The sequence below is a fragment of the Macrobrachium nipponense genome, chromosome 21 (assembly GCF_015104395.2).
Source record: "Macrobrachium nipponense isolate FS-2020 chromosome 21, ASM1510439v2, whole genome shotgun sequence".
Lineage (NCBI taxonomy): Eukaryota > Metazoa > Arthropoda > Malacostraca > Decapoda > Palaemonidae > Macrobrachium > Macrobrachium nipponense.
In genome coordinates this window covers 31,922,815-31,936,553 of record NC_087212.1, presented here as the reverse complement: position 1 = coordinate 31,936,553, position 13,739 = coordinate 31,922,815, and the positions used below count along the sequence as shown (strand labels likewise).

At 35.0% G+C, this 13,739-nt stretch overlaps 1 protein-coding gene across 3 annotated transcripts in view; it reads right to left on the bottom strand.

Moving 5' to 3' along the window:
• The window catches only part of LOC135197901 (dual oxidase 2-like), a 1,007,375-nt gene that overhangs the window by 127,519 nt on the left and 866,117 nt on the right, over positions 1-13,739 (bottom strand). For all 3 annotated transcript variants that reach the window (XM_064225123.1, XM_064225124.1, XM_064225125.1), the window contains 3 exons: positions 4,141-4,235; positions 2,127-2,285; positions 1,261-1,445 (listed from right to left, as the gene is read on the bottom strand). In XM_064225123.1, coding sequence (XP_064081193.1) covers positions 1,261-1,445; positions 2,127-2,285; positions 4,141-4,235 — 439 coding nt within the window. The remainder of the gene's footprint in view (positions 1-1,260; positions 1,446-2,126; positions 2,286-4,140; positions 4,236-13,739) is intronic.

Here is a 13,739-nt window from a genome sequence, read left to right as displayed (position 1 = left end):
GTTGGGTTCGTGCGGGGATTTTGGTCGCCGGGGCAGGTAGTAGGTAGTCTATGATGAGAGTATGTGATGGTCAGTAATAGTCGGCAGTGGTCTTTGGAAGATAGTATTGATAGTCAGTTGTATTGTTTTTCTGGAGTTGTTATTTGAGTTGTTAAGGGTGTTGTATGTTTGAAAGTTGTTGTGCTGGTGCTTGAAGGTTGTTGTGCTTGTGTAGAAGGTTGTTGCGCTTGTGAGTTTCTGTTGTGTTGCGTGAAGGTTGTTGTAGTTGTGTTGTCTGTGAATCGTTGTAGGTGTGAGTTGTTGTTATTTCTTGTTTTTGTGGGATGGTTGTGTATTGACTTGTTGTGTTACTGTTTTTGTTTTTGTTTGTGCTGTGATTTGTGTTGTAGTTTTGAGTTGTTGTATGGTTGGGTACTCGTTGTTTGTTTTGTGTTGTGATATACGGCAGTTGTTGTGTCTTGACGACCTTGTCCAACAGGCGGCACAGCTTCCTGCCCTGAAGTCAGTCATTAATGGTGAATACGAGAGTGTGAAATTTCTGTATGTATCTATTGGTGAACCAATTGTCCTGTTGCATAAAGTAACGTAGAGGGGAAAGTGTGACTGAGGGTCTTTTTGAGAGTTGGTAAGATTAACGTAACTGTGGGGAGTTTTGCTCACTTTGTTGTTAGCTTTGATTTCGCCACACTATGTTCTATCTTATGGCCAAATCCAGTTACTCAAGAGGGATTCATCGGTATACAGAGAATGCGAACACAATTTACTCATTTAATATTATAAACAGCTGGTGGTAAAACAACGAAGTATGCCATATTTCCATAACAAAACTCTTTTAACTCAAGTGTCATAAAATGATTCAGTGAGTGATACAGAAATCAGGAAGATTATACAACAAGAAATTGCCTGCTGAAAAAATGTGGACTAGTACTTCTGCCACACAACACTGAAGTGTTAGAAGTTGTTAATGGAGTCATCAGTCAGACCCTACAATGATTCCTGTATTTCAAAATTTAAACTTTTATTTTCAAATACGGTAAATACAATATGCATATTTCTACTCAGCACTTGATAAAACTGAAAAAAAAGTTTTCTGAATAACCATTATGTCAAAACGTAAACTCGCTCCTTTTAATATTCAAAATTTGTAATTTTGGTAAACACACAGTAATATGAGCTATACTATACTGCAAACCAAGTAATCTAATTCAGGAAATTAGACTTAATTATATATGATGGAAAAAATGCACCCCTTAGTAGTACCTGTTGCCTTGGATTGTTAGGAGATAATCCCGAGGTTTTATCATATCGAGTACGGTGGAATGGGAGGTGCTCCAGATAGGGTCGATCTTTACGATACTTGTGACCTGGTTCAATGTTGATGTTGAAGTACTCGGGAGGACATTCTCTGCCTTGAGCATCCAATATCTCCTCTACTACTTGTTGTCCTGCATCAAGCCAAAGTGTTAAGAGATCGGATAAAAAGCATTGAAGAATCTAGTATACATAAACTTTTTAAGTGATAAAAGAAGGAAGATGGATGATAATATATGAGTTCAGTCTGGTGTAGGTAAAATAGAGACTCTTACTAGTAATCCCAATTAATGGAATGGCACAGCATTCATCATTAAGCACGATTCCAAATGTAAGCTTTTCCAAGACAGTAAAAGGTTTACTAAATCGGCACAGGAGGTACACTTCTAAGGTACTGGAAGGCCTAAACTTTAAACTAAAACACCACTTCCCCATGAGCACGTTTCAAAGGAAATAATCATAAATTGCATGTCTATAGATCCATAAAAATCGTATTAGATTCCATTTATCATTGAGAGGAGCTGGCCCTGAGATGTTTAGAATAACAGATGCCTGCATTAGAAAAAATGTAAAAATACAAATGTGAAAGTTAAAAACTTTGTTACAAACATATCATGAGGGTATACCATTGAAAGTTAAAAACTTATTACAAACATATCATGAGGGTATACCATGAAGATTTATTTAGAACGCTCATAAGAATAATTAACTCATAACATTATACTTCTCAGCGTAATGCCCTTTTGGGGTCGTGGTAAATCTTTTCACTATATACTAGGATAAATGTCCTTTCTCTGGTGAGAAATATAACTTACCAAAGTAAACGGAAAATGCTGTTCTCGCAGCTTTGGAGTAAAGGCCATTGGTACCACTCATAAGCTGTTGGCTGGCCTGCAATGGATTCACTTTCCTCTTCACGGGCTGATAAACACCATCGCTATAAGCAGTAGGAAGGAGCCGTTGCAGAGGCGTATCTGTTAAAATAAAAATTGATAACTTTAACATTCTATGCCTCTCTTTGCCCGAGTATCAATTACTGTGGAAATGTCTTGAGCAAAAATATTCAAATTTTCGTCAATATTGATAGAAAGTCCTTCCTGTTAAAAGTTATATTTTCAATTCAGTGAAAGTAAAATAATTAAATTAGTTAATACACAGAATACAATTATTAATTCTTCTTGTCAGTAAGCTGTAAAAGTTGTCTACACTTATTCAAATCAGTAATGTTCCACAAAACTGTTAACTGTCCAAACTTTAACCAAGATTTTAATTTCTTCAACAGATGTGTAGGTCCACACAACTTACAGCAACAAAATCTAATCGATACTTGGACAAAAAGTTGTTATTACATTGGATTGCCCCCTCAGATCTTTGTAGATCTTACCATTTCACTTCGAAATCTGACAGACTTTCACAAAGCCTGTGAACCTCAGCTAAACAATGGCTGATCTATGTCTGATGTAACAACCAATTTTAATCTGCTACTGAGCAGTTCCATGAACTCTTTCAAAGTTGATGGTAGTGCTGTCAGACTCAAATCTAATATAATATGTTTTAATTGTTTGATTGCTGACGTCCAAATCCTTTTACTAATTTGGGGGTTATTGACAACCATTGTATGTTTGCTACAGTTTCCATTCATTGTTTGTTTCTTGTCTCCCAACATCATAAATCTGAATTGGAATCTAGAATTTAGGCCAAAGGTCAACCGCTGAGACCTATGAGATCAATCAGTGTTGAAAAGGCATTTGAGATAGAGAAGGTTTTAAAGGTCTAACAGGAGGACAACCTCGCAGTTGCACCATGAAACAACTGATGGGCGAGGGTGGAAAATCAAGATGGAAGAAAGAGAATATGAAAGGAGGTACAGTAAAAAGGAATGAAAGTAGTTGCAGCTGGGGGCCGAAGGGACGCTGCAAAGAACCTCAGTAATGCCTACATTGCACCACATAAGGTGCATTGACCGCACTAACCGCCTACGGGAGCCCTAGGTTTCTTGAAGGGCCAAAGTTAGCAAATACTTTACAGTTGGAGAGTAATTGAGGATCTGGTAGACACAACCCTTGTAGTATGCCGCAATACAACTAGAATAATGTACTATTAGTGTCCCGAGTATGTTTCCACTTTTTGACAATCAAGTCCACTTTGCATTAGATTAAATGGATTAGGACTCTAAAATGTCAGCGTCCTCATACGTACAGTAATCGTTCTGGAATTTCAGTTATTTTGAAAAATGACAAAGCTGTTTTATGTTAGATTATTATATTTAATTCAAATATTGGCCCTGCTTTGACGTCACTTACTGTAACAATTATTTTGAAAAATGACTGATAACTTGAAATGAAACTTTTTTTGTCGATGTTCCATTTCTAATCTCATTTTGGATGGAGTAAGTAACGGATTTCAAGCTTTTAACTTACATTACACATTACACAACTATTTGACACACACACACACACACACACATATATATATATATATATATATATATATATATATATATATATATATATATATATATATCTGGCCTCACTGTATGCATTTCAGAAAACGGAAACCGGGCCCGGGATCGTAAGAGAAATAAAAACTCCACGAGAAATAATAACTCTAGGATATCTAAGTTATCAAGCTTCGTGTCGGTAACTTATATCCATTACTTAACCACTTGCATCCGGCGTGTAAGTCAAGATAACGGGAAAACTTCATTTGCTTGACTTCTCAAAATATTCTATACACATGAATACAATACATGTATATATGTATGTATATGTAAAAGAAAAAGTTTGAAGCTTGTCTCAGTAAACGCAACAAATAATAATAATAACTCACCTACAGCACCTAGGTTTGGGATTGCCATGTTGTTATACCAGCCATCAAATCCTTCATATTCAACATGGCGATCAGATGGGAGTTTGTTACAGCCACTAATATACCACAAGAAAGAAAGAAAAGAAAAATCATTACAATAGTTTATTTAAATGCGAACCTGAATAGTTCTACGTAAGGTTATGTCCACACAGCATTAACACACGTAACAAACACCCGTTGGCAACTTAATGTACAGACATCACAAACAGGTTTCATACAAGTCAACACTTTTTCGTCGCCCTAATAAAGTGCTTCACGTGATTATTCAGTTTGCCAAAGGTTCATTCTCCACTTACAGTTGCTGCTGACTTGTTTGTGATATGTACGTGACAAGATACCAAAGCGTTTTTATGACATGTTCAATTGCAGTGTGGACGCGTCCTCAATCATGGAGTGTTAGTTTACATGAACAATATTAGAATAACTTCAAAGCCAAGGAATACAGATTCTTCTTCTCACATCAGTGTTCTGTCGAGAAACGTTTCATTGCTTAGTCTAACATCCTGGCATTTAGGCTTATCCATTATTCATTTGTACATTTTCCATTGTTTACTTCTCCTGTTTTTCCTTGAGATCGAGATTTTATTTGTGATGTTTCTTTTGGTATTCTTTTTCCAAAATACCCTATGGCCTTATTCTTTCTTGAAAGAATTTCGGGGATAATTCAGGTACATCTTGGTCCGAAACTTTTTATTCTATGCATAATGTTGTTTAAAAAGTATTTTTGTATCTATCGAAATAAGTATATGAACTTATTTTGATAACATAAACCAAGTGATTGATACAAAAGAGACACACCATTAATACACAAGTCACTGCCACGCTGGTATTTTAACTGTTATATTTGAAGCACCACTGTGATATTCAACTGTAATCTGGCATTCACCTACTACGATTTATGGCTGAAGGATTATCTGCTCAAATACTTATTTCACACCATCTGGTCTGCACAAACTACCTCAAACCATTCTGATATCAAATTTTCGTAGTTGTATTTTACTTCCTAGCCTCTTGAAACATTCTTACTCCATTCATATTTATCTAAACAGCTTCTAACCTTTAACTCTTATTTGCATTCAACGGCAAAACTTCACTTCCATAAAGGAGAGCTGACTAAACAATCCCTTCAACATACCAACTTCTACTTTCGTACGCACTTATCTAGAACTTTTGCAGGGATCATGCTATAATCCTTGCCTCGCCCATTTTCTCATCCTACCAACATTCTTCATGACTTCTCTAGCATCCACATTAACTCTTTGAAATTTCAGTCCCGTTATCACATGGCATAAGTGGCTGAAAGTTTAATCCAAATTACAGTCAGTTTGAGTTTTTCCTTATATCTTTTTTCACTATTGAACATACTAGAATAAATTACAAGTATCGAGATTTAAAATAACACAAGGAATTAGCGTAATATTATAAAGAACATATTCGCAGGAATCAATAACAGAAAAAGCGCCATGCCACAACTGACCACAGTGTGATGTACAACTTATGAATTTTGGGAACCCCCTTATATTTAAAAGGTTAATATTCACTGCTACATTTCTGGCTTTCTTTTTACCTTTATAACTTTACAATCGCTTATCAACCGTCGCCTAATAAAAATGCATTCAAACTTTCACTTGCCTCCTATTATCAACTAGCAATGCATTTTCTACACCTCAATCATTCAACGCTTTGCTAACATCCCTTTTACTTATACCACAAATTTGTATTTACAATTGAAAGTCACAGAGGTATGACACATCCTTCTCTTAGATGTGCATTCACACCAGTGAAGTAACTGCACAAAATAAACGACCCTTTAGAGAAGACAGCGCATCTCAAACAATTCTAACATAGGATTTGTTAGGTTCATTTATGTCACAATTACCTTTTTCCCTTCCTTCTCAAACGTTCCACAAAACTGTTAAGATGACCTAAGCATACACTCAAACAATACCAGGCTATGGAAGATAGGGACAATTGCAATGAAATCACCAAGAAGGAACAGGTTAAATACGTTATACGGGTCCAGGTGTGCTGGCGAGTTTATGAACTGCTATTATATGCTGAAGATAAATCATTATAATCGTCATTACTACTATTACATAATTCAATAAAAAAACTGTCACATTTCTAGAGGCTTAACTAATATGTTGAGTACTCGGTGTTATGGCAGTAACTAATTCCCTATGGGTGGTGACAGAAAACCATAAGAAAAAAATGTTTTAAACTATATATGGTAAATGCTATTTCTTGGCTAGCCATCCTAGTCTTAGACTGTAAATACACAAAATGTCGAAATGAAAATAGTGTAGAGTGGAATAACCACAATTAACATTGATTTTACATTACAGAATCAGTTTTGCATCACTTATTTTGACAATCAACCGATTCCGAAAATTGTGCAATTAAAGACTGTAATTTAAAACGCTATGCCAATATTTGCAACCTTTACATCCCATGATTACGCGACTAAATAACATTAAAACATAAATAATGATGGGTTGCCCATTTTACCCTCGATGTTACATTACAAAGATGTGCATGGCTTGCTGTAAGTGCTCCTGTCAGGTTAACAAGTCGGATTTTAAAATTTCCTCATAATGATTCGTTCTATTTCTTGAAATCCCAAACAAGTGAGTTGTGGGATAGTGTATTTCAATCAGTGCCGGATTAAGACTCATTGGGGCCCCAAGTCTAAGGGTGTATATATATATATATATATATATATATATATATTATATATATATATATATATATATGTGTGTGTATATATGTATGTATATATATATATATTATTATATATTGCTACTTTCAAAATGCATATATCCCCTCTGAGAATGTATAAAATGTTATGAAGAATTGTGCAACATTTTTTCAGATTCCTCGATAGCTTAGAGATAGGATGTTTTAAATGTGTGTTCAGATTTCGCATAACATAATGTAAAAGAATATATATATAATGTAGAATGTAGAAAGAGAGAGAATATCTTTGTCCATTCGAAACTACGATTGTTACCCTATTATGTCAGCACTGTGAGATTACAGGAACTCCGAGATTTCAGTTTGCTTTCCTAATCTGTTAAGTTTGATAAGTGAGCTCGCAACTTCATTTGTGTTTTGAGAATCTGTCATCAAGTAAGATAAGGGGCTTCTGCTTCGGTCGATCGAGGCGAGTACATGTCTTTTTTTTAACAGACTGGTCTCATACGTGTATGTCTTTGTCAAAGCCACGTGCAGATTGCACATTTTGTATGTAAAATTGCGTAAGATTTCAAAGCTTCTAGAAAGAATTGTGCCAAAAACGTTTTGTGTCGTCTCCCCTGTCCAGCTTCCGTAAGGAAGAGAATTTCATTACATCTTCGATACTCGAGGCGTTCAGATCTCTCTCTCTCTCTCTCTCTCTCTCTCTCTCTCTCTCTCTCTCTCTCTCTCTCTCTCGACATCCTTGAGATTATATTAACCCTCTTACGCCGACTGGACGTATTTTACGTCGAAATTTTTTGTCTCCCGTTTGCCGACTGGATGTATTTTACGTCGACTTACAAAAGTTTTTTTTAAAATTCGCGGAAAAATAGTTATAGGCCTACCAGCCTAAAACTTTTGAATCACGCGCCTTGGGGGATGCTGGGAGTTCACGGATCAAGGTGTTGTTTTGTTTACAATCGTTACGCAGGCGCGCAAGCGCGAATTTCTTTCTTGCCGCACTAAAAAGTATCTGTGACACATCTCGGAAATTATTTCGTCACTTTGACATAATTTTTGTACCATTGTAAATTAGCCGTTACATGAAGTATTATATATGAAAATGTGCGCATTTTTATGTAGAATTCAACAATAAAATACTCATGATTGTAGCTTTTATCAGTTTTGAGATATTTTCATATAAATAACGATAATTGCCAAAATTTCAACCTTTGGTCAACTTTGACTCTACCGAAATGGTCGAAAAACGCAATTGTAAGCTAAAACGCTTATATTCTAGTAATATTCAATCATTTACCTTAATTTTGCAACTAATTGGAAGTCTAGCACAATATTTCGATTTATGGTGAATTTATGAAAAAAATTTTCCTTACGTCCGCGCGGTAACTCTTCCGAAAAAAAATCATACATGCGATTGTGGTAATGTTTGCTTCATTTTAAAATTAGCCGTTATATAAAGTTTTATATATGGAAATGTGCGCAATTTCATGTACAATACAACTAAAAACAACCCATGGTTGTAGCTTTTATCAGTTTTGAGATATTTTCATATAAATAACGATAATTGCCAAAATTTCAACCTTCGGTCAACTTTGACTCTACCGAAATGGTCGAAAAACGCAATTGTAAGCTAAAACGCTTATATACTAGTAATATTCAAGCATTTAACTTCATTTTGCAACAAATTGGAAGTCTCTAGCACAATATTTCGATTTATGGTGAATTTATGAAAAAAATAACATTTTCTTTACGTCCGCGCGGTAACTCTTCCGAAAAAATCATACGTGCGATTGTGGTAATGTTTGCACCATTTAAAATTACCCGTTACATAAATTTTTATATATGAAAATGTGCGCAATTTCATTTAGAATACAACAAAAAATAATTGAAGGTTGTAGCTTTTCTCATTTTTGAAATATTTGCATATAAATCACGATAAATAAAAAAAAAACCACGTTCGGTCAACTTTAACTCTACCGAAATGGTCGAAAAACGCAATTGTAAGCTAAAACTCTTACAGTCTAGTAATATTCAGTCATTTATCTTCATCTTGAAACAAATTCTAAGTCTCTAGCAAAATATTTGGATTTATGGTGAATTTAAAAAAAAACTTTCCTTCCCTCCGCGCGCGGATTCTCCGCCACAAATCTCCGAAATACGTACGTCCCATTCTCGGAATATTTGCTCCGTTTCATATTAGGCATTTCATAGAGTTTTATATATGAAAATGTGCGCAATTTCATGTAAAATAAAACGAAAAATATTTGAAGGTTGTAGCTTTTCTTATTTCCGAAATAATTGCATATAAAAAATATATATATAAAAAAATTCGACAATCGGTCAACTTTAACTCGTCAGATATGGTCGAAAACTGCAATTGTAAGCTAATACTCTTACAGTATAGTAATATTCAATCATTTGTCTTCATTTTGAAAGAAATTGGAAGTCTCTAGGACAATATTTAGATTTATGGTGAATTTTTGAAAAAAATATTTGTTTACGTCCGCGCATTACGAATTCATGCATTATTTTGTGATAATATTTTCTCTGTGTTGCTTTTATCGTTTTACAATGTGTTATATACCAAAATGATTGCAATTTAGTGTACATTACAAAAAAAGTAACTTGTTACCTTTAACCGTTTTGCGCACAGCGCGATTTGAATACAATTATATATGAAATTTCGTTTTTGCGCTATCATATATCGCATTATTTATATATGATAATGATAATTTTTTTTCATTTCTGATGGTTGCATACTAAACTTCAGGCAATGACAAAAAAAGGAGCCAAAAATGAACTCTTAATCTTGAAAACTAAGCGCGCTGTGATTTTTTGAAAAAAATATTTTTTCCGCTTCCGCGCTCACTCCGAAACCCCTCCGGCACACGGGAGACAAATTTTTATTTACCGCTCCGGCGTAAGAGGGTTAACGTAACGTAAATTGGTCACCCGTAACTTGAGAATTTCATATTTGATATTTCTTAGAGTTTATTTAGTGTTAAATATTGTTTTTTGTGGAATCTGAACAAACATTGTTGTTGTAACGGCGCCTGGTTTTTGTGAAAGTGTAAAACAAGACTGCAGCAAAGAAAGAAGTTGGTATACCAAAGAGGTAAAGTGTGTTATATTTTTATTAGTTGCAACTAATAACTGATAGGAACAGTGGTTAGGTAATAACTAATAACGGATAGAAACAGTGGTTAATGCAAATTTTTGTGTTTTGTGTTTGTTTCGATTTTGTGCATTTGTTCATTTTCTTGTTGAAGTGTGCCTTTTTATTTTGATGTTGTCCACATTTTTCTGTATTTTCATTTGCATTCACAATTCAATTGACTTAGTTATCTTCATTAATTTGTCGTTGCACATTTAATTAAATTTAACACTTGTGAATTGATTTGCATTTACTTAGAATTCTTTTCAAGTTTTATTATTGTTTAGCACTTGTGAATTAATGTCAAATTTTCAATTATTGCCTAACACTTTTGAATTTTAATTGAATTAATTTTCTTGAATTTTGTGATAAATTAATTTTGATTTAATTTTACTTAATTTGATTCAAGAATTAATTAAACTTTACTTTGTTTTCAAGTAACAGTAATTTTCCCTGATATTGTGAATTTCACTTATAAATTTTGAGTTTAATAATAGATTTTTGTATTTGAAAGTTTTATAAGTGTTTTCTTTATTTTATACCAGTATATAATTATGATTATGTTAGGTAGAAACATAGAGTGGTGATTAATCTGTTTTCCTTCAATTTACTTGAAGTAACTTAGAACCAGGGAAGTACTTAAACTTCTGAAATCAGGGAAATACTAAGACTTTCAAAGTTGTTGATGGAGTGATGCCCTTTGATTAATTTAATTACTTACAAGATTACCTCACACCTGTTTTGATGAACTTAGTCTGATTTTCTGCAATACTGGTAAGTAAGTTGTTAAGGGATCACTGTTGCCTTTCGAGTATTCAGTCGTTTAATACCTGTGATGAGGGTTCAGGTGTCTGGCTTTTGTGAGGTATCAGTTAATGAATGGTAAGTGTAGTAACCAGATCTTTGGCCACTTTCCCCCCCAAGTAATAATGGTAACCAGATACTTGGCACTTCGTAACAATATATATATATATATATATATATATATATATATATATATATATATATATATATATATATATATATATGTGTGTGTGTGTGTGTGTGTGTGCGTGTGTGTGGTGTGTGTGTGTGTGTGTGTGTGTGGTTGGTAGATCTCAGCCGGGTATCCGCCACAAATTTTATGCTTTGTTTTTCTGGTCAGTTGTTATAACTTACCTTTTCCCGTCTCTCTACTTAAGTGGGAATGTATTTACCTAAACACGCGTATTAAAAAAATCTAGACGACATGACAGCTGTACGTGAAACTGCAATTAAAATGTTCACCTGTATCTCGTGTTTCAGGTGGTTACTGAAGCACAAAATAGTAAACAAACGCGTGTACGTAAAGCCGCTAGGTGACTTTGCTGAATTATTAAAACACTTTAGTACTAATTTAATTCTTTTACAGTTAAATTCCAGCATCTTTACATAACACAATGTCTGTATCCGGCCCGGGAAACTGTCTGTATCCGGCCCGGGAAACTGAAGATTATCTATCGTGTAACATAGTCATGCGCTGACCATCTGGTTTCAGTGGTAGCTCACTACGTCACTGATAAGAGAGAAAGAGAGAGAGAGAGAGAGAGAGAGAGTCTTTACTTTCTTGTGTAGAGGAATGAATAATTACTTTTAACAAATATTGCAAGTGTTGTGTACGGATTCTGAAACAAAGTGACTAATTCAGAAGTTTTAGTATTACACAATATGAATCAATAACGAATTAATGGCTACCATGACCCGAAGAAGCAGATTTCAAGAACTTTAGACACCATTTTTTTTTTTAAACTACAGTCATTACCATAGATATAAAAGCCTAGATGCCGCATCGGCCGGCCGGACATACGTCAACAAGTCCGCCATCTTGGCGCGGTAATTCAAACAATGCAGCAGGCTGCAGTATATGACGTTTTTCCGCCACTATTCGCTTAATATTGCACGGATTTTCTTGTCTGATGGCTCGTTACAAAGCTTACATAATTCCCTACAAGGATCTAATAAAATAAAGTTGTTCCTTATTGTTTGAAAGTTAACTTGTACACAAATGTTAATATTTACCCATAACTATTGCTGTAAACAATAATTTGAAATGCTGTGATAAGACAGATTACTAAAGTAGGCCTACAGCTATGGATCTGTGCAACTTAAGTAAAATCTTTGTCTCTCGAAGTGCTCTGTTAAAAATTCCCCCAATATAATTTTTGGCACAGGCCTACAAGTTTAAGTCATATAACTGTAGGGTTGAGCCTAAAATAAACTACAGTAGGCCCTAGCATAACTAGGATTTCTGTGTTATCTAGCCTTTGCATCTCTGCCTGCTCCTTTGAGCCGGGGGGGGGGGCGGGGGTGGCGGGGGGCTCTTCCAATATTTTGGAACGGGATGCTCCTCAGTGAATTCTGACCTCTAGACCTGGCTTTGGAAAATTTAGCGGGTATCAAGAGACCTCTTCTAGTGGCAAAAGTGACCTATCTCTAGACCTATTTTTATATGGTGAAATAATTATATATAACTTAAATTTTTCACAAAACTACCTTTAATTTGCTCAGACTAGGATATATCATTATGGCAACAGCATTAAACAGTTCAATATATCTCATCTCTAGACCTGTGTTGTCAAGGACCCAAATTATTATTACCTGGGCCATTATTTGGGATAAGGGCCTGGGCCATCTATACTTCTACCCTTCCAGAAGGGGACCCATCTATAGACCAAAATTGCCAAAATGAGCCAATCCTGACGAGCAACCCTGTATACCCGGTCATAGTAACCCCCCCCCCCCCCCCCCCCCAACCCCCACCGAGCCTTTCAGCCTAAGCCACAATCATAAGGCCAGCCTAATTTTTTTTCAGCTAACTGTTCATTGGTTTGGTCACACATGTAAATTTAAAGCTGTGGGTGGCCTTATGGGTCATTAAGCCTATACTTTGAAGTAACAACTCTCAAAATGTATTGCACAATGATTTATTTTCATGATATTTGTTCTTACATTGAATGTATATATAACATTTATTGTACATCTGTGCATTTATTTATAAATATTCCCAGCAGTTTAAACAAGTTTTTTTTCATTGCTGTTTCCAACAGTTTAATGATACTACATTGTAATGATAATCTATATGCATTGATATGAAATTAGCAGGCTATATCAAAACATCAACAAAAACTCATTATGTGCCTTGCTTGGCCATTTAGTTCTTATTACAAGGACCAGATTAACACTTTAATATTACATAGCTATAATGCAGTGAAAGAAATCTAGAAACATCAAATTAGTGTCCAACATACACGATTTACCCTATTGACCTAATGGCCCTTAAACAATATTGTTTTAACCATTTTTTTCGTAGGCTGTCTTATCACAGCATTTCAAATTATTGTTTACAGCAATAGTTATGGGTAAATATTAACATTTGTGTACAACTAGCCCCCTTCCCCCTACCTGCTAAAACAAAGTCATTGTAAGTTAACTTTCAAACAATAAGGAACAGCTTTATTTTATTAGATCCTTGTAGGGAATTATGTAAGCTTTGTAACGAGCCATCAGACAAGAAAATCCGTCCAATATTAAGCGAATAGTGGCGAAAAAACGTCATATACTGCAGCCTGCTGCATTGTTTGAATTACCGCGCCAAGATGGCGAGTCTGATGACGTGCGCCAACCTATTCAGCTAGCGGCCGATGCGGCATCTAGGCTTTTATATCTGTGGTCATTACAGCTGACGATCATT